The sequence below is a fragment of the Nanorana parkeri genome, unplaced genomic scaffold (genome assembly GCF_000935625.1).
Source record: "Nanorana parkeri isolate BGI_ZX_2015 unplaced genomic scaffold, ASM93562v1 scaffold661, whole genome shotgun sequence".
Classification (NCBI taxonomy): Eukaryota; Metazoa; Chordata; class Amphibia; order Anura; family Dicroglossidae; genus Nanorana; species Nanorana parkeri.
In genome coordinates, this window is record NW_017306929.1 from 772654 (window position 1) to 797875 (window position 25222).

The 25222-nt window shown below is 40.2% G+C and overlaps 1 protein-coding gene across 4 annotated transcripts in view; it reads left to right on the forward strand.

Moving 5' to 3' along the window:
* SRGAP1 (SLIT-ROBO Rho GTPase activating protein 1) overlaps nt 1-25222 on the forward strand; it is a 151286-nt gene that overhangs the window by 51206 nt on the left and 74858 nt on the right. For all 4 annotated transcript variants that reach the window (XM_018563401.1, XM_018563402.1, XM_018563403.1 and 1 more), the window contains exon 2: nt 15224-15419. In XM_018563401.1, the coding sequence (XP_018418903.1) occupies nt 15224-15419 (196 nt within the window). The remainder of the gene's footprint in view (nt 1-15223; nt 15420-25222) is intronic.

Consider the following 25222-nt stretch of genomic DNA (forward strand, 5'->3'; position numbering starts at 1 on the left):
GTGGCGCTGTAATCACAGCGCCACCTGTCTCGGCTGTCAGGAACTACACAGAACAGCTGTTCTGTGTTGGAGGGCAGGTTCTATAAAGAGAACCTGTCACCTCCAAACTATCACATAAAGAGATTTTAATCCCCTTTGTGATAGGAAGAACATTAATTGGAAAAAGTAAATAAAAATGTAAAGAAAATTTAAAAAGTTAAAAAAATAATAAAATATATAAAGATTTAAAAAATAAAAATGAAAAAGTAAAAAATAAAATAAAAAAATGAAACCCTGCTGCCCCCGCCATTTGCATGCAAATAAACGCATGTGTAGGACATTCTGCATGTGCTTTGAGATTGCAGCTGCCGTTCCATGGTGGTAGCCAGAATTCTCTTACACACACACACACACAATGTGCATTAAAGGGTAAGTTCATTTTCCCAGGTAATATGGAAAAATTAAAATTACCCGATGAAATCTGGCCCCGTCTCTCCCAAACCACCACCCCCCTGGCTATACTTACCTTTCGGCGAACAATCCCTCCCCTCCGCCAGTATGGGTGTACTATCTGTACCCCTACTGCTGTCCAGCACAGTCCTCCCCTATGCATTTTGAATTTTGCTCGCAAATTGCAAGCACTCATTGGTCAACGTGGTCAGATACAGATCAGTGCCGATACCGAGTATTTGGGTGGGTACTCGTACTCACCCAAATGCTCCGATACCTTCCTCGATATTGGAACTTACGGCCAGATGAAAATTTTCTCTGACTGGTAGTGTCGTAGGAGAACATGGAGCCAGCTTCCCGTGCAATCAGGAAGCCGTGCGGCAAGTAATGACCTGCCTCCTGGTTTTCTGATTGGCCGGGAAGCTGGCTCCTTGCTGATTTGCTGGAAAGCCGGCTTCCTGGCCAATCAGCATCGAGCCAGTTTCCTGGTCAATCAGGTCATTAATAGCCACCCGGCTTCCTGATTGACCGGGATGCAGGTTTCCCGGCCAATCACAATCAAGCAGGCCAAACAACATGGAGCCGGCTTCCGTGGCAATCAGGAACCTGGGCGGGATGTCATTACCCGCTGCCCGGGTTCTTGATTACCAGGGAAGCCTGCTCCATGCCAGCGGAAGCACCGGTATTAGTATTCAGTGTCAGCGAGATCCGAAAGCAAAAAATCGGTACTCGATACCGAAAAAACGGTATTGGTGCATCCTTAGTTTTGATTAAAACTATTTTTTGTATTGGGACAAGTAGATTGTCGTGAAGGACAAGTAGATTTGGCCCCCACTTTAGCCCTTGGACAAGTAGTTTTAAAAAAAATTTCCACACCCCTGATGATATAGGTTACTAAACTTTGCACTGGTTTAGGCCCCATTCACATCTTGGCATTTTGTAACTCCATTGCCTAAGTGCTACAACACTCAAGAGATTGGCCCTTTTCAGATTTGAGTTTTCTGTCTCTCGTAGCAAAACACCTGTAGCTTGAAAAGCACATAAGCTTCTTTTCAGGCAGAATCAAGTGTTTTGGCCACTTTATTGGAAGCGCCTGAAAAAAGCTTGAGAAGCGTTTGTTTATGCATTTTTTTCAGTTATTCCCAAATAAAAGTCTATGGGGCCAGAAATGCTTGATTCTGCTCCGGTACTAAAAGTAGTGCATAAAAACGCTTACAAAATGCACACGCAAATGTGCCAAAAACACCTGTAAATCGCCTGGCTACGCTTATCCTTTGGTGTGAAAGCAGCCTCAATTAAGAAGTATGTGAAATGTGTTTTATTGCAGTGGTGGATATAATGTTGCATTGTTTAGCAAAGTATTTCACTGTTCCCCATATCATGCCAATGTTATGGGGCACATAGAGCTTTGTCCTTATTTGTACCACCAAATGAGTGAACAAGACAGTGTAACTTCACTACAAAGTTAACATGAAATGGCATGTGCTGCTGTCACTTTTTATAATTATCTGAAAAGCTACAGGCTGTTTAATGTTACAGCCATACTTTGTTTTACATTTAATATGTCTGATCAAAAAAAGTGCACAGTAAAAACAGTAAAAACCAATTTGGATATCATTAAAACTGAAAAACAGTTTTGTTGAGAAAAAAATACCATCTTTTTTTTAGCTACCAAACAGATGATGTCTAGATCTTGGCGTCAGCCTACTTTGAGTTTTTAGGAAGTAAAACCAGGAAGTACAGGCACCATGATTAACAAGAAACTCGCTGCTATTCCTAATGATACTTGCACTAACTTTGTTCTCCCTGGGTGACTTATCTCAGATCTCGTGGATTTGACCACTTGTTGCTGAGATTGGGTCTACTAGTCTGGGCGATCCCACTGCTTGTGGTCCCCGGCTTTCCTGCCCTCTTCTTCTTTTCTTTCCTAATCTCCTTTTTTTCTTTTAGTATTATCTTTTTCTTTTTGTATGTCTTCTCTATTGGGTTTGTCTTCCTCTCTCCTCTCTCTTCTTAGACTGGCATTTCATTCATGTATCATTAGTGGGTGCGGGTGGTGCACAGGGGTGTTAGGACTTTGCGAGGAGATGGGCACTCTTGTGCCTATCTACTCTCCTGCTCATGCATCCTGTTCGAAGTGGTTCCGGATTTTTACTCTGGGTCCAAATGGTTTAGTGGGACCCACATATGCTTTAAAACATGCCTTAATGCCATTTGATAATGGGTTTGGTCGGGACCGACATGCTTTCTACTTGCTCAGTTTGTGTTCTTGATATACTATATGGCTTCCCAATGTCTAATGTCGTGATTAACACCTTTTCTATATTTACTTGTACTATCTTTGGTGTACTTAATATCTCTGTTTATTCTTTGTTAAAATAAAATTTTGTAAAATAAAAAATAGCATCTATTTAAATACATCACTAATGTTAGCAAACTTTATTGCCTTTTTTTAATTCTAGCTAAATTGATGTGTTGCAATACTGACTGCTTGGTGAGAGAATCTGCCTGCATTATCCTCTCCTGAGCATTATTGTAATCAAACCTTTTAGGGGTTTCAAGAGTCTTAGAATGCATCCCAAAAATATAATTCCTTTGGAAGGGGGATCCTGTAATTTAACGTAAATTTATATGTAAACCCTAAAAATAAACTTCTCTTTTTTACTTGCAGTTTACCAGTCCTTAGGTGTGGTGGCTGCTTTCATTTCCCTTATTTAGGCCAGGTACATGTTATGCAAGTACAGAAAGATACCTGTTAACTTTGCTTGAATTCCAGTGTCCTTGTGTTTTAAAGTGACCGAAAAATAAAAAAATGGAAGTGAAGTTTTATTTTGTGTCCTTTTTCTTATTTATGTTTGCATGTGTACTTGTTCTTTCTCAATCTAATTTTAATTTAAAATGCTGATAAACTAAGCAGAGGAGAACTAGGGGCATACATTTTGTTTTCAGTCTGTTTATTTTACTATAGGGATGGATAGTATTACAGTACTTGCCACGTGTCCTTCCAGCTGTAGAAACTAGCAGATGTAGACACAATCTGCCATACACTTATTGTGACCTACTGAATGGGAGCTTCCTGCAATATACATACCAGGATGATAATCCCCGGAGTTTAAAAGTACATAGAAGTTCTTTCTGGTTGTGTAGGCTGCTTTAACTGTAAACTGCTTTCAGATATTGTACACACAGCATAAATAACAAATATTTGTCTGCTAATGTAAAACTAATGCAAGTGAATTATTTGCCTTGTCACAGACCTACCAAACAAAGCCAGATTTACTCTAGAACTGTGGGAGGCAAAATAGCTGCCCTTGCTTGTTCAGGTCACTTCGGCACTACAACCTGAAGCAACAGCTGTGTTTTTTTAAATGATATTACACAGTGCTCATGTTCGAACTGGGAGATCAAGGTTTTAAAGCATGATCAAATCTTGCCTGCACTGCCAACTACTCTCTCCTGTGAGTACCTTTTAAATTTGACTCACTTCTGAATGCTGCATGAATTTATTGCCACCTTTTATGGTCTGTCCTAATATAGTGCTGAACTCCAGGTAGGATCTGTGTGTTCTTTTTAACTGTGTTCCTTACTTTTATACTGTATTCTGTTAAATACACATAAATAGCATACATGTCAGAATCTGCCTTGATGTTAGGTTTATTTCATCCTCTGCGTTACAGAACTCATTAGTTTAGGGAGACGACGCTGTCCTACTCCCAAGTCTGTAAACGACTAGACCCCACCCCAGGTACTTACCTGTGTAGGACAACTGCAGCCTGCTCTGAGCTGTAGCTTTGTTTTCATCCTCTCCAAACTGCAGCCTGCTCTGAGCTGTAGCTTTGTTTTCATCCTCTCCAAACTGCAGCCTGGTCTGAGCTGTAGCTTTATTTTCATCCTCCCCCAACAGTGAGTAGAAGTGTGGCCCTCAATTATTAAACACTCAGACAGTTTTCAATAATTCATGCAGAAAAAATAAATATAAATTGCCCTGCAAAGTATTTCTTTAATTTTTTTTCTCCAATCACTTATTCCTCAGGTTTCAAAACAGCTCGCTCCAACTCTCTACTCTCTCAGCTCTGCTTCCCTGAACTTTCTCTCCTGTACACGATCACGGGATCAAGGCATAGCACAGTCTCCAGATGCTGTCCATCTTCTAGCTTGGAGGGAAGAGGGGAGTGTCTTGCTTTGATGTGCCTGTGTGTTTGTAGAGGCATGCACAGCTTACTAGTGCACACACAAGGGTGGCTACATAGGCTACCCTAAAACAGGATATAAGGGCCAGTGCTCAGGGCACCAGCAGGAAGCCTAACACTTTTTTAACATCTAGGAGCAGTATCCATTGTAAGTGATTTGATTAACATTTGAAATTTTTTAAAAACCTTTTGACTTTAATACCACTAAGCTGGCCATGTACTAGTAGATTTTTGTACAACCTTCATATGAAAATCAGGTCAGAGCATTCGATAATGCCATCAGAGACTTGATAAATGTTGTTCAATTCCAACATTTGATTTTGGAATTAATAAAGTTTCCCAAAGGAAAACCACATTCACTGTTAGAAAAATTGTCCGTTCGGCTCCTTCAATCTTTGTGTTTTGTTACTAGAGGCGCAAATGATCAGTGATTTTCACCTCATTAACGAAATTGAACAAATGAATAATGGGAAAACGAATTCTACTGGAGTATGGCCTGCTTTAATGTACTTTGAAAATTGAACTTGAAAGTACATTTGTCCGTTTTACTGTAGCAGAATTACAAAAATAGCTGGTCAGTTTTACAAATCCTTTGGCAGATAAAACTGTTCACAAATTTTGTATTTAGCTGCTTGCCTGGAGTTCAGATTTAACGTGATATTAAAGTTATGGGTTTTTTTTTACTTTAAAAAAATGTAATTCCTAGTTTTCTAGTGGGTCCCCGCAGCGCTCATCCCCCTGCTCCCTGCACAGGTGCCGCCATCAGCTAAGCAGTTGCTGTGAAGGCACCCGTGCGTGCTCGTGCCTGCATTGACTGTGTGCGCCCATAAACACACACAGCCCTGCGGCAGGCCACGCCCCTCCTCAGTTTGATTGATTGGCAGAAGATGCTTATGGCTCCTCTGCCATCAGTATCCTCTCCCTACAACCAGGAAGAACAGGGAATGGGGGGATCGCTTCGGGACCAGCGGCAGTGATAAGGAGCTGACGGGTAATTGTGGGGGAGAAGGGGGAGAGAAAAAGGTACTGGGCGGTTTTTACCTTAATGCAGAGAATGCATTAAGGTAGAAAAACGCCCAGACCTTAATGCTACTTCAATGCTGAACTAAATTCTGCACGGAGTGGGTTGATTTTCACTATAATGCCACCGCCCCCCAGTGATGATAGGTCCAGTACCTTTGGCTGTTTGTTCTACACTACCACCATCGCTGCCACAGCTTTTTCTGGGTTCCTTGGATGCCCACTAATAATCACTCCATGCCATGCAGTGTACAAAAAAGAGGGGAAAAATTGCTAGGATTTGGGGGAAGAGTTTTTTGGCAAAACAATTTTGAAATAAAAGACAACTCTTAGAAATGTTTAGCTGCAGGACTTTAGCACAGCTTTGTGATATAAGCTAAAGAACATGGAAGATCTATCCTGTTACCTTTCCGTTTTCAAATGCATTTTTCTATTTAATCTAGTGTATCCTTACTTTATTTCATTCCAGAGGTATTACTATAAATTCCTATGTACACTGCCTTTTGTTTCACTCCGTTTAAACCAAACATTTGTACAGATGTACAGCACTGGAACTTGTCTGTCTGACGGTAGTGCGCTTTAGTGTTGGTTTGTACAAGTACAATTTTTGGCAAAGATTGCTTTCATCAGAATGTACGTGATCTCAGAGCTGCTGTGTTTCTGTTACTATTACACAACCTGCACAATCTGACCCTAATCCCATACAGGGTGGAGAGAAAATGTGTGCGGGTATAAGATTTCTTGTACCAATATCTGTTAAAGCACTGATGAGATACAGCTGGTTCAGATTATTGAAAAGCATTGCTACGTTTTATTGAAATCGATTGATTTTTTTATAGGAAAGTTTTAATGTAAACACAGACAATTCCAACTTGACATGATGAAAAAAAGCAGAGGTTATAGTCAGTGAAAAACCTTGTATCAAAACCATTAGTAGATGCTGAAGTTTTATGCAAATCTTAAAGCAGGTTAAAATCTCATACACTTTTCAATAATGAATTCAGATCAATCGCATATACTTCTGCTAGCAAAGTATTTCTTTAACTTATTTCCCAAGCACTTAGTCATACAGTTTATAAACAGCTAGCTCCTACTCTCTCAGCTCCATGTCCCTGAACTTCCTGTTGAGTACAAGATCACAAAAGGGACAGCACAGTCTCCAGCAGCTGTCCATGTACTAGCTTACCCGCTTAAAACGAGGCTCAATGGTCACTGGGTACAGAAATTGTGTAAACGCAACTGGACTGAATGCACCTGGATGTTGCTAAACATCTAGGTGTGCATTAGGCTATAGCAAAGCATTACATGCCACCACGTGCATTTAGAAATGACCTCCAAACACCCACATGCAAGTGTTTTAATTCCTATGTGCATGGGCCCTAAGGAGTTATGGTACTAGAAAACTTGTAAATTATTTATAATATTTATGTAGCGCTGGCAATTTACACACTGCTGTACATTGCACATTCACATAAGTCCCTACCCTCAAGGAGTTTACAGTCTCTCAAGGGCTTACAGGGCGAATTAAGACAAGAAGTGTGGGAGGCAGCATGTCCTTCCAGCATGTCTTTGGGTGTGGGAGGAAACCGGAGTACCTGTAGAAAACCCACGCCGGAGACCCCCCAGTGCTGCAAGGCAGAAGTGCTAACCACTAAGCCACTGTGCTGTCCGCCAATTTTCTCTTGACAGCAGTCGTATTAAAAGGAAGATCTACACAAATTAGATTTTTACGTCCTAGATGGATACCAGCTGCTTGAAACTCCCATTAACTTAAAATTTCTTAAAAATTCTCCATACTTAAAAGAGAACTGCGGGGTATGTGTTTTTCCCCATAGTTCTCTTAAGGGTCACAGGAGAACATATACTAGCGTCCTCCCGTGACCCAAAGCTCAGTGTATAGAGAGCTACAGCTCGCGGTATACTGAGACCGCCGCAGCCGGGACGACTCCCGACAATGCTGTTGAGATCCACCCAGCTGTGTGAGTGACAGCTGGCTCTGCCTATCTAGAGGCAGATCCAGCTGTACCCGCCCCCTCCTGCGTCCATTCCTCCAGTCAGTTTCATTGTCGCATGTCGGTTCGAACTATGAGGATGAGTGATTTTCACTCAACTCATAGTTCCCCTTTTAAGTGTCTAGCTCAGACCTCACCCCTAACCGAATTATCAGGGCAACAAGAGTGGCAGTCTACTGTTGTATATCTTGTAGTACAAAGAAGAAAATGAAAATTCAAGGGTGAGACCTAATACGATGGCTTAATGACAAACTTTTGGGAAAAATATTCAGTATAAACATCTGACCTTGTAGCATGCCATCTCCTGCACATAATGCTGGGAGGGAGTGAGGGATACAACTCGAGTGAAGTGCTCCAGTCGCATCACCTGCCCCTCCTCCCTACTTGCCCATTCACAAAACGCCTTGTATTTTTCAAAAAAATACAAGGCATTCTGTGATTGGAGGAGAAAAGGAAGGGGCAGGAATGTGATGTAATATCTTAAATTACAGAATGCCTTTTATTCTAAAAATGCAAGGCATTCGATGAATGGGCATTAGGAGCGGCAGATGATGTGACGAAGTACTTCACTGCTCGAGTCACATCCCTCACTCCCCACTTTTAATAAACTTGCAAGAATAGTGGGAATTTTCCTATTTTTATATTATTTCAAAAGATATTTTCACATCTTTGTTGAGTCAGGCAGACAAGGCACCGCTGCTATCTATATCATTTGTGGTACATTGGTGGGAAAAGATACACGAGGGCTAGTAGAGGAAAGTGAGTTATCGGCATTCATTTTGAAGGTATACTGAACTGTAAATGTTTACGTAATTATAGTAGGGTAAAAAGTAACAACTCTGCTTTTTATTTTTCTTTGGCCTTGTCAGTTAACATTTCAATTAATATGGCCTCTCTCTTTTATAATGCTGTCTTGGCTCAGTGAATTATTTGTAGCACATAATGGTTTGAAAGATTTACCTCCTTGGTTTTTTCGCTAGGCTTCATTCTTCTCTGCAGTTTAAAAGGAAAATAATTAGAAGCTTGGGCTGTGACTCATTTAACAGAATAACTTTGCAGTGTGAACAGTCATTCAGTTATGGCTTGGCCTAGCTTTTCATTGACATCGTCCTTTTTGTTAACATAGGCCTTTTAGCCAAAGCCATTACTGAACTTATTCTAAACTTGGCAAGTTTGCTGATCTCTTTGTGTTTGTTGGAATTTTCTTGCTGCTTCTGGTGTGCCGGCTGTCGTAGTATTCCCTTGAGATGCAGTCATAACACAACTAAGAATTACATGTCTGTTTACATAAAAAAAAAAAAAAGACTGCAAAGCATTTTTGTCCTACGGTTGAAGGGATAACCAACGTGTGTATTAGGAGGCAAAAAAGCTTTTACTTGTTTCATTTTGTACACATGTATAAACATTTCTTAAAGAGATGACAATGTTGTCTATAGCATCCAGTTTTTTCTTTTCATATATTGTAACATTCACTTAAAGGGTTATTAAACCCTCCGTTGTTTTTTCTTTTTTTGCATATATCTACTGCTGGCAAGCAGTAGATATGTGCAAAAAGTGTAAAAAAAAAAAAAAACCCGCTTTAAAAGAGGTTAATACTTGTGTCTTCCCCGCGCGCTCCCGTCCGAAAATTTGAAAAATCTCGGGCGGCCGCAAAGCATCTTGGGGCGGGCGCTTGTTCAGTTCACATTTTCGGGCGGGAGACGAGAGACACAAGGTAAGTATATGGATGCGTGCACCCGCATGCAGATACCGTGGGACAGGAAGTGCCAGCAAGGACAGAGGAGTCAGTGCTGGATCGGACAGATGACTGGGAAGAAGATCGGATTAAGAAACATCATTTAAGGTAAGTGCTTTAATTAACATTGGGGGAGGGAAAAAAATTTTTGACTTTAATGTCACTTTAAGGTAATCTATGCATGAGCTATACAGCGGTTCATGTGTCTGAAAGTGTAGTTCCACTTTTGCCGTCAAATTTGAGAAACCCCTCCTATATGTTATGTGCACACAGCATACCTAAATAGATTTAAAAAACATATTCCTTACTTTTTAGCTGTTTTCTTTGGTGAAGGCCTTTGTGCAAATTCCAGGCTACACTGAGCAGTTTGACAGTGAAAAGAAGAGGGACCACCTGAGGAACAGACTGAGTGTCCTCTCATTAACATACAGTGCCTCCAAAGTTTTTAACCCTTTGTTAGGACAGTGTTCAAATCTAGTTTACAGCTGCTAATTAAATCTGCCAGCACAGTACAGCCAGGGTTAATTAAAGTAAACATAGCTTTCCACCACCCCTCTTTAATATTAAATAAAGGGAAGCTAGGTTGGATTTTTAAGCAAGTAAAAAGCACTTTAATGTGAGCAGCAATTTTTTAAATGCTATTCTATGTGAATTGGAACATCTGACAAGTATAATGCAGGGGTTATCCCAATTTGACTTCAAAAGGGGCAATGGACTTTATAGTACTTTAAGCCAAAACTTTCTTTTTTGTTGTTGTTGTAGATAGAATGGGAAATGGTTTGCAATTTTTATATTGATGTCTCTCTTTGCTGGGGAGATTCACTCTCTCCATTTGTCCTAGCAACCATTGTCTCTGAGACTGAAAGTGGGGGAGAATCCCTTCTATGGGGACCCTTGTTGCATTGACAGCACAGTCTAAATGCTGGGCCATACCAGAAGTCTTTTACATCCGATTTACAATGCACAGACAGGGCAATTGGCTTAGTTGACACCACCACGTCACACAGCACCTCTGCTGATAGCTGAACAATGAACGTTTCAATCTGGTTGATATGGTCCAATACACAGTATATGTTCTGCAGGAACTAAACAAAGCTTTATTTCTTCCATTGCCAAAGTCAGTACTTCTGTCAACTTTTCCTTTGGATTGGTTTGACATTAAGGGATAAAAGACAGTTTTGTAGTTAAAGCTGTTCAGGCAACAAGTGTTTCTAACGGCATATTTTGCTGTGTGTAAGGACATTAAATAACATGGTAGGAAATATTGGAGAACAATGGTAGACATTAGCATCCTGCCGAGCTGCTCATTAAGCTCTCAGTGTGTGTCCCTTTTTGTGTCTCATAAGGCAAAAAGTAATTTTTAGATCTTTGTGAAGGCAAGGGCTTAGTGGCGCCTTTTCTGCTTTATTCTTGGTACTAGCAATGTCTTGTGTAACAAGTAGCCATTGTTTCTCTGAAATTACCTGCAATAAATCCATTTTTTTAATCCTTCCAATGATAATAGGACTTCCAGGCTGCTCTTCAGATAGCCCTCTGATGCTTTTCCCAGTGGGGGAAGGGCGCTGCCAGGTACACAGTTTTGGTACTTTGGTATGCTTTCACCAAGCATCACCTAAATGCTGCATAACACATTTACTTTGACACATTACAATACACAGCAAATTAAACCCTTCAGGTAGCTGCTTGTGTGTATTGAGCTGGCTTGGTGGGTTTAAGAAAGGTCAACACAAGGTCACTTTAAGGGCTAACAGGTAGAACAAAGGTGTGATATCCATACTACTTAGACTAAGTACTTTTTTAATTCCATTTTTTTTTTTAACTTAAAATCGACATTGTGCGGTCACTCCTTTCAGCAAAATAAAAAAAAAACGGTGTAAAAAATGTAAGCAGACTTAAGTGTCAACTCTGACAACCTATGCTTTTGGGATTTAAAAAAATGTTTGCGAAATACTGGCCTAGAATAGCAGTTCATTTGTTAGGACAATATTGATGGTGAGAGCAGTGTGTTCTTAACAAATACAAATTTGAGCTCTTTTTCTTCTTTCAACCAGTATTTAATCTGGGAGCAGCCAAGAGACACTGAAGCATGAGATTCTTTGAGCAGTATCTACTGAGCCTGAAGCTTTTCTAGAACATACTTGTTCTAGAAAGACAAATGAGCACCCATGTTGCTGTTGCCCACCTTATTTAGGAATACAAGCACCACATAAAAGCTACCACATGCCATGTAGCCTCTGCCAACTGGCAGATTAAGTTACAGAAGGCAGAATTTGAAAGAATGTTAATTTTTTTCCAGGCCATGAGATTAAGCTGATGTGGTAACTTCATATGGGAACTTTATATCACCTTTTTATTTCAGATGGATCAGACTTGTTTCTTGTACCAGATGAAAAAATACATTAACTATATTATAGCTTATTAATAAGTGTCTGCTTTGTGCAGATGTTGTTTGCTTAAGCTCTAAAGTGCTGAGATGTAAAATGAGATGCTCAGGCCTTGTTCACACCAAGCGCGTTCCAAGAGCAGAGCAGTTACAGACCGGATCAAAACTGCGTCCAATGTATTCCAATGGTATTTCGGGCTCTAGTATACACCGCAGCGTTCAGTTCCAGAGCATGTAAAAAAACTGTCAAGGTTGTTAATAGCCAGCCCAACTGCATAGTAAGACCATCTACTTGGGTTCCCACTTTCAAGTTCAAATCTTCTCCTTGTATACTAATGTTCTTTCTTCTCCATTGCTAATATAAATCAAAAGACTTGTAATGGCAGGTAAACCAAGTGATAATGTTGACACATTGAAACCATTGTTGCAGTGGTGTTGGGGTAACATGTGCTTGTTGATGTATATACAGTGTTCTTTTTTGGCCTATGCTGCCAGGGATCAGTTAACATCTGCTTTTCAGCTGTGCAAAGTCAGACTGTGTTGTAAAGCCCAGATAAAAAGAAAAAGTGGAGCTTTCATCTTGAGTGTGCAGGGTCCTCTAGTTAAAGTTATTATTTGGATATTGTAATCAGGCCAGAGACGCCTGAAAGAAAAGAGAGCATGCCATGGCTTAATCACAATGGTGCTTCCTGAAGGCAGGGTGACTGCATGGCTACATTGTGACTCCCTACTCCCCTGCATGACATAGTAGGCATTCGGGGGCTGGCTAATCTGCATCCACACATGCTGCACAGTTGACTACTAGTTACACAGCAGTACCCAGCACTGATATTTATGCATGCAAGGGTGTGCTAAAGGTCAGCTAATTAAACTGCACATGCTGCTGTTAAGTGTGCTTAGCCATGGATTCCTGTCATGTTGTGAAGGGCAGGCCTTCTGTGGTGACCAATTAGATTTCACAAATCTGCACTGTGATCAACAGACAGAGCGCCCCTTCAGATAGTGTAAAACTGTTTATACATTTATTTATTTCAGGTATTTATATAGCGCCGACAATTTACGCAGCACTTTACATAGTTGCACATTTACATCAGTCCCTGCCCTCAAGAAGCTTGCAAGCTAAGGTCCCTATCTCACATGCATACATAGAGGTCCAACTTAAGGTGCCCAAACACCTTCCGATTATTGGACGAAACTGTTCGTACGATCGAACCGTCGTACGATTTTGGTACGACGGCCCCATCCTGCCCTGATTATCGAAAAGTTCAATCAGCTGTAGTAAAAAAAAAAAACACCTGGACGACTTGCTGTAATTGACCGCAATTATGTTCGTATGCGCAGTGTTAATCGTACGACTTTTGACGGACGGAAACGCCACCAACCAATACGAACATCGTACGATCGACCCAAAGTTTTCAAACATGCTTGACCGTCAAAAGTCGTACGATTGTACAGTACTATCGGTCGAGTGTTTTATACCTACGTTACGATTGTCGTACAAAAAGTCAATCGCATACGATAATCGTAACGTGTATGGGCACCTTTTTAGAGTGGAGCCAATTTACCTACCAGCATGTCTTTTGGTTTACCTGCAGATGTGTCCATCTCTACCAGTAAAAGTTAACCTACTAGATCCCTAGTGATGCCAAAGCTGCTAGTTTATTTTATTTTGTGGTTGACCAATATGATAATTCTGGGGACACTGGTAAATAATCTTATAATGGCATAAAGTATGTTCATATTATCTGAAAATTTCCACCCATTTATGGCGAAGTTATAGAGTGCCCTTTTCATTCAATTTTTTATTTCAAATTTTTAAAGAGGTGTTTTGACAGATTATACTTATGAGGACAATCAGTAGGAATTTTTTACAAAATTTGCAGGAATTAACCATCTGTTTGCGACGCATAGTAAACCAAGCTTTTCGCACATTTTTGCCAGGATGAAGTTTGTGTAGTAAGAATAACAGATAAAGAGGTTTAGGTTGTTGAGTTCGGGCTGCCAGTGGTAGGTAAGTAGAACATAAAACAGGGGCAAGGGGATAAAGAAGGGAACTAACAAAAGGAGGGGATATAAGAAAGAGGGTATAGGAAAAGCGGGAAAGGGTAGAGATGGGGGGAGGAAATGGTATCAGGGTAACCACTTATTAAAAATACAGGAACTCCTACTTGTCATTATACTTCAGTGCCATGTCAGCACACGATATGGTACCTATTATGTTTTTTGATACACACCTACAAAGTTCAAATGTACTTATAGGTGATTCAAGAATGTCAATGTCTTCTTGTGATGTATTTTTACATGTTTAAAACGTAATAAAAATATCGCAGAGACAAATACTGAGATCTGAGTGGCAACCCACATATTGAGGACCAGAAAATTTGTTGCGATAGGTGGGGGTTCACATAGTCAGTCCCTGTGGAAGGTGAGAGGGGAAGTAGAACAACTACATTTTCCAAAATTTCTGTCAGTTTGCATAGCTGTAAGTTTTTCTAAACATAGGACTTCAGAAACCTGGTGCTTGACTTTTGCAAAGGGTATTATGGGGGTCTTCCATGCTCTAGCTATCACTGTTTTGGGCTTTTGTAAAGATCTGGGTGACCAACTTAAATTGATGTACAGTACATATTTCAGGTTTTGTATTCAGATCTTTGTGATGTGTAGAGTAGTTGGTAAACCATGATCCAAAAGCATTTCCCTTTTGGGCATTTCTGCCATATATGCTAAAACAAGCCTTCAACCTGGCAGCGCCAAAAGCAGAGTGAAGGAAAGGTAGGGACAGTGCAAGTTATCCTTAGGGGGACCAGGTATCATTGGAGAAGAAGTTTATAGTTTGATTCCACAGCCATTAGGTGACTCAAGCTCTTTGGCCATGGTGGCCCAAATCTGGCTCCAGTTTTCCGGCAAAATAGCTTTGCTAAATTCCCATTTTAGCTTGTAAGAAGGAGACATGCTTTGAATTGGGGCAAGTAACCGTAAATATATGAAAGGGTTCAGGGCATTGATAATGGTCTAATAGACTTATAGAATTTTTGAAAGCTGTAAGCGAGGACTAGTCCTATGTGGTGCCTGCTAATACTTGAATAAAGGATTTAATTTGGTGATATTGGAAGATGTCTCCTGGTTTATGTTTGTATTTGTCCAAGCCATGAGATGTAATTTTTTTTTTTTGCAGGAAGTTAGTAAACAGTAAAAATAGGTAAATGACTCTCATAAGAGATGTGAGATTGATTCACAGATAAGGTAGAGTAGAGGGAACCAAGGTGAAAAATTGTTTAAGGGATTGTCAGAGACAGTTGGGCAAAATTAGCCCTAAGAGCTCTCCAAATTGCTTGAGCATAGGCTTTAAATATGTCATTATATTAATAATGCTACCAACACTCCTTTTTTTTCTGCAGTGATATGATATAAGCTTGTTGTTTAAGACTTCATATTTGTTTGTGTCTCTTTGCAGAGATTAGAGCTCAGCTGGTAGAACAACAGAAATGCTTGGAGCAACAGACAGAGATGAGAGTTCAGCTTCTCCAGGATTTACAGGACTTCTTCCGAAAGAAATCAGAAATTGAGACTGAGTATTCCCGTAATCTGGAAAAACTTGCTGAGAGGTTTATGGCCAAAACCAGGAGCACAAAGGATCATCAACAGTACAAGTAAGAATTTCTTGTGTATTTTCTCCGTTGCCTTCATCTGTATCTGGACATGCAGGCTTCTGATGTCCAGTTTGGTTGAATAGGTCATTGCATCATAGCGGTACAGTCCTGTTGTAACGCTCATGTTATTGGTGCCATCACCTGCATTTTTGATGCAGGTAAGAGAGTGGTAAACTGCAGACAAAATGCATGTGATCAGCAGTACATAAAGTAGTCCTCATATAATCTTGAAAGAAGAACTCTGCACATATCAAAACTTTCCCTTGCAGTGGGGATACCCTCACACTGCACGTGTTAAGTGCTTGTTTTTCTCTAGGGGATGGAATAAAGAAGATATACTCAATTCATACTCGGGCTTGCATCGGTTTACACTGGCCTCTCTTCCCCTCAGCGTTTGGCTCTGGAATGTCCCTCAGCATCCTCATGTCTAATGCAAGTCAGTGAACCCAGGGGAGAAGAGGCTGCAAGAAATGGTCTAGTGGCTTGCACTAGCATGTAAACCTTGTAGTGCGGGGGTAGGTAGAGAAAGTTTTTACAATTCCTGTATTTTTTCTTTAAAGGCTTAGTATGCCTTAGATTGATTCACAGATAAGTATGTTGTTCTCCCGGGAAATTAAATGCCACACAAGTGCGGTGACGTTGCCTCACTTTAGTCCATTATTTACTTCCTTCATCCCCAAAACCAGAGATCCATACCTCTATACAGATCTAGGGATGGGATGTAAACATTGCAGAAGCCTGTGCATTGCAGTGATTTGCAGGCTTCAAAGCAAACATTTTCACATTTAATTTTTTTTATTTACTTTTATTATTGTAGGTGCACTTATTACATTTTTGCAGAAGGTGGACTGAACTTTGGGTAAAATCAAGAGTTTTCCTGGAAGTTAGACTCCAATTGCTTTGCATGGGATAAATGTACGATTTTGTAAAGGGGTTGGTTTAAAAGCAGTTTTACTTACCTTTTCCCATGCGACCAGTCCACTGAAGCCCATTCCCTTTGCCTTCTCGTGTCATCATGTACAATACAGCACCTGCAGTTCTGCGTTGTAAGTGAGAATACAGAGGGCTTGTCTTCAATCCGGAGCATCGGAGAGGAGATCACTAGCTGCCAGAGGTACGGGGGAATAAGGGGAGTAAAACTGCTTTTAAATATTTCTCTAGACAAAATCAAGCATTTAAGCCTTGGACATATACATGGTGGATTCCTGTGTGTGTGTGTTGTACAAGGCAACACGTCCCATGTGAATGAAGCCTTGGGGTTTAAATCATCTTTAGTTTGCATGAGGAAAACACAGAGGTAACACTAGCACGGACTATGGCACAGGTGTCATCATTCATTTTGTGAAATTTTTGGAAATGGCACAGCCTAAACTGTAATTCCCTTTTAATTCTAATTGGCATATGGTGTACTGTAGTTGGTATATGGTGCATTGATGGTTTAGGCCAGTCTCACAATAAAGGAATACAGGCACATAGCTGTATAGCATATTGTAAGAACATGTAATGTTTGCAGATTACAGTTTATCAAGCTACATAATCAAGTAACTAGTAAGTCTAGTTATGTCTAGATTTATGTCAGATCTCAGTTTTATTTTGGTGTTAAATGCTTTATTAATGCAGATAAAATAAGCAAGAAGCCAAATGAATCCTGATGATCAAATTTCGAAGTAAGCTTCTGCTGTGATATTGGTGTAAGGTCCTGTGGATTCAAAACCTAGCCCAACTCTGCAGCTGTTTTGACATGTACGGGTTTCCAAGCAGAGCTGAGGTCCTTCTGAGTGAATCAGCATATTCTGCTAAACAGCTCTAGGGTGCAGAGATAATGAGATCTGAACAAGCTATTCAAAGCGCTCAAGGCTTTGTACTTGTCAACAGATTGTCAGTGGCCAGCTGTTGACCAAAGTATGGCTTGCATTTGTAAATACTATACATCCTTGGAGAAACAACAGCTGAATTAATGCTTGAATTGCTCTGATTCCTGTCTCATACCTGTCTGAAAAGCTGTGATGGGGACCATTCTTGACACTGCTGTCCTGTATTTCTTTCATAAATAGACTTAGCAGAAAAAAATGTTTGTTCTTCCTTAAAAATCACATTGCCCTGTTTGCAGCATGAAACCTCTGTTTGTGTTTTGTCTCGGCTGTACTGATTTATGATTGATGGGTAAGAAGGACTGCAGGTCTTCATTTTATGTAGCAAAGAGAAATGTGAAAAGCGCAGTAACCTGTAACAACCAATCAGCAATCACTTGTCATTGCTTTCAGTGTTCTGATGAAAGGTGAAGTTTAGCTGCTGTGTTTTACATAGCTCTTGGAATAACAAAATGCATTTCTATGGAGGGAATGAACAGAATTTATACTGGTCAAGAGCTTAAAGGTTATACGGGTTTTGTCGTATGGAAAAATGCATAGTGCACTCATTGTAGGTTGATTCCAGTTTTCACAATATGGAGAAAGTAAATTGCAGGCGACACCTGTGAGAGTAGCTGCATACTGGTTTTGCTTAGGTTGTGTCACCAACAGTGGAGGAGAATTAATTTTTTCACTGCCCTGGAACCAGCATACTGTATACACTTGTTGGCAGCTGCTGCATTTCTGTAGCATTAGATTTTTTTTCTACAGGTTATATCACCATTCATTCCTTGTCAGTGAATGTAGCACTGTTGTGGTGGCACTTCAAATCAAAAGTATGTGTGTTACCTGAGAATATATCTAAGGTGTGAAGGGTTCATTAATCAGTACAAAAGACATCAATTATGAAAGAACAGCATTTCTTCAAGCGGAAATATACATCAAAACTAAACTGTACTTCACTAAATTCATACCACTAGTGCTTTTGACCATTTGTAATGAAAGGTCTATTTTTTGTGAGTTGCTTTCCAGAAGGTGGTGGAGTGTTGAGCTCTGGGCGCAGCACCAAGTTGATAGCATCGCTTTTAAGGAGTTGTATTATATGCACTGGTGACAACAAAGAACATAAACATCATGGAAACATTTTGTATTTTCACATTTGGATAGTTTTTTTTTTTTTGTGTAAATGTGCTTTTTTACTAACTTGGCATGCTAAGGTTTTTTGTGCACTGTTTAGTTTTTATGTATTTTTTTGCTGATTGGTATAAGATGTTTTAAATAGCTGCTTCTGTCACTTGATTCAGTTGTTTAATTTGCTTGTTTTACACAGCAGGTTTATTTTTGGAACAATATTTCTTTAAGCAGGCCTGCAACCTTAAATTTACATTCTTCTCTTTTGTAAGTGCAATCACACAGTTGTTTCAGTAACCCTGAGCCCATGCCCAATGCAACACCCAAACACTGGCAGTAGCTTCTGGATGTGATTTGGCAACCAGTAGACTTCCTGCCATATTAGCAGAGTGAGAGAAAATAGGCGCTCTGGTCTCTTCCTACACCAGAATTTTTTAGTGTAAACCAGGAAGTGCTTAGGTCTGAGCACTTCAGGCCATGTGCTGTCCCAGGGGAAAGCAGATGGAGGTCTCCATCTGTGAAATATAGCAGAGGTATCAGGGCATCTCTTTAGTCTCTCAGCGTCTTGTTTCCTTTCCTTCTGAAAGCCACATGTATTAGTATTACTGTAATTTGTGTTGGGAACAAAATGCTGATTGCTCTGTTTATATAACTTGAATATAATGTGCTGTATTTACTTAGAATTCATATACACTGATACAGAATAATGTACACGATTAGGTACTTCAAAACCATTTGATCTAATAAAATTACATTTGACCTCATTTTAATTTATTACTCAATGTTTTGGATTGCTTTTGTAAAGGGAATCGGTCATAAAATAATGTCGATAAATGCAAAGTAATGCACTTTGGAATTAAAAATAAACAAATGGGTTATACAATTATGGGTATGCCGCTGGGGAAGTCAGAAATGGAGAAGGATTTGGGGGTCATTGTAGACCACAAACTGAAAGGTAGTTTGCAGTGCCAGGCTGCTGTAAACAAAGCTAGCAGGGTCTTGTCCTGTATTAAAAAGGGGATGTATTGCAGGGACAAGTCTATAATTTTGCCACTTTATAGATCATTGGTTCGACCTCATCTGGAGTACGCGGTCCAGTTCTGGTCACCAGTACTAAGAAAAGATGTCCTTGAGTTGGAAAAAGTCCAGCGAAGGGCAACCAAACTAATTAGGGGTATGGAGGACCAGAGCTACGAGACGAGGCTACTAAATTTAAACATGTTCACATTAGAGGTGAGGAGATTAAGGGGGGATATGATTTCCATGTACAAAATGTTTAATGGTGGTAGCAACATTAGCGATAAACTGTTTAAAATTAACTCCGTTACAAAAACTAGAGGCCACCACCTAAAATTGATGGAAAAAAAATTCCAGCACAAGGGGCGAAGGGGGTTCTTCACAGTAAGATCAGTTAGGGTCTGGAACTCACTGCCACAGGCGGTGATTTCAGCAAATAATGTGGAATTGTTCAAGAAACTTTTGGACGATTTCTTAAGGGACCGTAATATACAGGGGTACGGGTACTCCTAGAATGAGATCCTAATAGGTTGGACTTGATGGACTAATGTCTTTATTCAACCTCAAATACTATGTAACTATGGATGAAAAACTGGAACTCTTCTTTTGATATTAAACACTACTGATGCTTTGGCTTCAGTAGTGTTTAAATTGCTGGCTCAAAACAAGTATAGAGATAAGGAATTAAGACAATTATGTTCAGCAAACTTATTCTAGAGTCTTTGACTTAAAGTCACACTAAACTCAGAAGTTCAATCTTATTTGTGTATCACTGGGCTGTAGATCCTCAAATCATCTCTGAATTGGTGCCGACACTGTCCTTCCTTCTGGAGGGTGGCTACTTTTGTTTCCCATTGACCCTGTGTGTTGTAAAGTAGCCACCGCTCCAAACTCACTCTCGTGATGGACTACAATCTCTATACAAATCAGTAAACTAAACATGAGATTGTAGTCCATCACGAGAGTGAGTTCAGAGCAGTGACTACTTTACAACACACACAGGGACTGTGGAGAACAAAAGTAGCCACCCTCCAGAAGGAAGGACAGTGATGGCAACAATTCAGAGGTAGTTTGAGGATCTACAGTCAAGTGATACACAAATAAGCTACATTTTTGTTCATAGTTAAGGTTTTTGAATGCATTTTTAAGATTTAACTCCGGAGTTTAGTGTCACTTTAAAAATAACAGTAGATATAGCCAGATATTTAGCATTTTAGGGAGGCCAGCCAAGTCAGTCACTATAAGTTTCTCATGACAGAGTCCCTTTAACTTGCAATTCCTCTGCTCTCACCACGCTGCAAGTGCCGCCAGCTGCTTCTGTACTGAGGGAGGAGAAGCAGGGCATGAGCTAGGCAGCATAGGAAAAAGGGCTGTCAGGAATTTGATAAATGTACACCCCCCACCCCCCATGCACAGCACGTCCCTCCTGATCTTATCACCCCACCAGAGCTCCTCACCGCCACTACTCTGCAAGCACAGCACCCCTTTCATGGTCTTATCGCCCCAACAAAGCTTCACCCTTGCTCTCACCACTCTGCCAGCACCGATAGAGTGGGGAAGAATTAGAACCCGTCTTTTTCCCGCTGGTAATGTTCACTCTTGTATTTGTCCTGCTGGCCACTGTAACCAGAACAGAAAGTGATGGAAAATCAAAAACTTGCAGTTGTCACCAGAATGAGTCTAGAGGTAAAATCTTCCATTGGGAACACCCCTATTAATGACAACGGAGAGGATTTCCCTCATTTTGGAGAGATTTCTTCAGACTTCCTTTTTTGTCTACAGGAGAGGAAGTAAATGGAAATCTCCCCAAAGGGAAAAAACACCTGACAGGAGTTTTAAATATTCCTCACTCTATCCAAAAGTAACAGAAATGTTTTTGCTTTAGATATACTTTAAAAATACAGATTCCATGAATGTTATAGGAATATTGTGGGACATGTAAAATCACGGATACTGTCTTTTTAGTATTGATTTTAAAATGTTTATAATGCTAACTTAAATACAGTTAGTTTTAGAAGCTCTGTTGTTGCTTTAAAGTTGCAATCAGGAGTTAAATGTTAAAATGCATTCAAGCACCCTAACTATTAACAAAAATGTTGTAAAGTAGCTTGCTCCCGTGATGGACTACAATCTCAAGTTCAGTTGTAGTCCATCACAGGAGTGAGCTTGGAGTTCTGGCTATTTTACAAAACAAACATTGGCCATGGGGAACAAATGTAGCCACCCTCCAGAGGGAAGGACAGTGTCCTCGCCAATCCAAAGATTTAGGCCAGGTTCACACCTAGGCACTTGAGCTGCTTTCGCGTGTTTTGTTGCACTAGTTTTGGGGTTTTTTTTGCGTGATTTTGCTGTGAAAACCACACGATTTTCAATGCATAGAGATATCTATGGAACCAAAACCGTGCGACAACCGGCCGAAAATAGCTCCTGCACCTTTTTGTGCGACGGGTGATTTAGTCCGTGCAACTCAACGCAAAGGTGTGAAAAGCCTCCATTGACTTCAATGTGAATCTGTGTTTTGCACAATATCGCTTGATCCACGCAATAAATCACATAGGTGTGCCGCAGCCCTCAAGGGCCTACAGCTGAGTGATACACAAATAAGCTAAATTTTTCTTAATAGATAAGGTACTTAAATGCTTTTTTATAATTGAATTTCTGAGTTTAGTGTCACTTTAGTTGGTATGTGTTGAGGTATAAACTGGTTAGCCAACCAGTGTAGAAAATATGGGCAGGACCACATCATCAAAGGGGTTCAGATAGTCCCCAATGCAGAGGCACTTCATTCATGCATTTGGAAGCAAGTGCCCATCAAACAAGAAAGATTGTCAATGCTTTAATAGACGGGGACCTGTGTGTGAAATTCTGTCCCATGTTAAAATTGCAGGTATCATAGATTATCCTTACTGGAAGGGTTTACTAGGGTTATGGAAATAATTTTTTTCCAGTAAGCGGTATAGGTAATAATGGAACACCGGTATGGCCCATTCTAATGTTAGTTTTCTTTGATGGCCATATTGCATTCATAGTTATTGTTGGACGGCTTATTGTACAGTGTTTATTTCTGTTTAATGAACATAAAAATTACAGGCAATATGTTGGCAATATTGGAGTGAGAAAGCTGGCACTGAGCTGCGTGTAACATTTCTCATTTCCGCTACAAGTTAGGTCTGTTTTTTTTCTCATGACGAATTCTTGGACTTTTTTTTTTTCACGCCATCAGCGAGTGATATTAACTGTCTGTAATGAAAATCTGTTTCTTTTTCCTGTACTCAAGAAATTGCATTTCTGAAAATATCACACTAGGCTTCAGAACATGGTTGGCTTAGCTTTCAGAATGTGACTAATAAGTGAAGCACAGCCTGTAAAGATAGGAGGAAAAAGTCTTTCTTATCCTGGAAAGTGTCATTTTAGGTAATTGCTGCAAATACTTGCTTTGGTGACAGTAGCTTGCAACTTTCACTTGACCCGTTGTTAAATGCATATTCAGTTAATCTTTTAATCATTTTAATGTGTTTCTAATTTGCGGGAGGGTGCCTAAAATAATCAGTGGCAAATAGGGTGATTATTTTTAGAAGGAAAGAAAGTAACCTTGTACTAGATGAGTTGGGAGAAAACTCTTTGGCGAACTACATTTATAAAACATGCCGTTTAGGCTTTTGGAAGGTAATGTTTTATAATATCTTTTGTGGCTGCTAATGCAATGAAGGAGGTAGATCTTGTGTATTTAGCCATGAAGTCAGCCATAGGTAAATGTCATTTCAGAAGCTGCTTTTTTTTTTTGTTTGATTTGGTAGACGTCTGTGCTGTTACATCATTCGGAAGACCAAGATGGTTATTCACATAAGGGTGAAGAGTTTGGAGCAGGCAGGAGAAGTGAACAATCTAGGACAACATAGCTGAACCAGAAAGTGAGCTGAATTGGAGAATTTTTCCCAAATCAGCTATTTTGTCCTAAATTGTTCACCTCTCCAGCCTTCTCCAAACCCTTCACCCTTTTGTGAATACATTTTTATTAGCTTAAAGCAGACCTTTACCCATATCTTTAAAGTAACAACAAACACACATTTTAGAAATATTTATTAATGACAATCTATATACACATACTTCTAGATAATTGCAGGCTTTGTATTGTTTACCTACCTTCTTTCTCTTTTCTTCCCCAGTCTTCTGACAGTGGCCATGTTTACTAAAGGCAGGTTACTAGATCTCCATTAACTTCAAGAAAATATGGCACATGTTACTAGACATGTGACTGGGACATGTGGCCATGCACATCATCTCAGGGGAGGAAAATGCCTTTCCAAATTAGATTTCCCAGCAATGCTCTGCTAATGACAAGGCAATCCCAGTGTGCATTGCGTTAGCAAACTGAAGTCATTTGCACTTTCAAAGCAGGAAGTGAATGTTCTGGAAGTGTAAGTATTTCAAAATCACAGCATTTTACACCTGACATGTCTGCTATTAGTAAACAAAATAAATAGAGGGATGCATTGGTAGAATTAGATTTTTGAGTGTAATGTATAAATTACACTCAAAATGTGTAAAGTATAATTAAACTCTTTTGTTTAGGTTAGTTTACATATATCTACTGCTAGCAAGCAGTAGATATATGCAAAAACATAAAAAAAATAAGTTACCAAAAAGATTTTTACTTCTGTCTCTCACTCCCATGTGAAGATTCTTGAGCAACCGAGCAGCATGATGGAGCGGGCGCATGCGCAGTACAGATCTTCGGCGGGGAGAAGAGGAGTGACTCACTGTAGGTCCATGCATGCAGCTGTGAGCGTGCACTCCAGACAGACACCGTGGGACAGGAAGAGACAGGATTCTGCGGTGGATCAGAGACAGGCACCAACGCTGGAGGATTTTATGAAATACAGCTATTCCTCACTTAATGACCGAGTCGTGTTCCTATGACTAGGTCGTTAAACAAATTAGTCGTTAAGTGAGGAACTGCATACAGTACTGTATTAGTACAGTAGTGTTGGAGATGTACTGTACAGTGTACTGTAAATCTGTACACTGTGCATACTGAGAATAGTAGCAGAGGACGGAGTACAGCACTGTATGCAAGATGAAGTCGGTGAGACACCGCACTGCCGTTGCCACATTAGCTGTACATGTGGAAGGAAGAAGATGGTCTGATCAAGAGGCATCATTTAAGGTAAGTCCTTGAAGAAAGATATTTGTGACTTTAAAGTGATATTTTTTTAGCAATATCTACATAAATGCATTTGGCATGGCCTGCATGCTTCCCTACCCAAAAGTTCAGCGGAAGCGGCACGGAGCAATCTCGAGCTTAGCGCAGCAAGGAGCTATACATTTTTAAGTGTGGCACACTGATTTACTAAAAACAAGGAATGGGGAATGTTCCCCTGTGTGATGAGAGTTAATATTGGAAAAAAAGTTGGATGGTGTAATACTAACTTAAGTCAGATTTGGTTGGGCACTGGCAGGTTGGACCCACCCTTTGGATTCTTGCTGATCTCTGACAACTAGTTGGGCTTGCTCTGCTCCCCATTGCAATCAAGGGCATGGCATTAAACCTAGAAATGTTATGATTCATGTCCCAGGTACTTGTTAAAAAAATTCCCTCTCCTCTTGAGCCCACACATGGGCTACTACACTAATTTTCTCCTCCTGGCTTATAGTCCCTCTCCCCACCCATGCTCCACTATGCCCACTCCACACACTATCTGAAAGATGGATCGATTGGCTATGTGAGACCCTATACCACACTCGACCAGCAGGGTTACCGAAACTCTAACTTACTATACACCGGTTATTTGGCCGCACACCGGG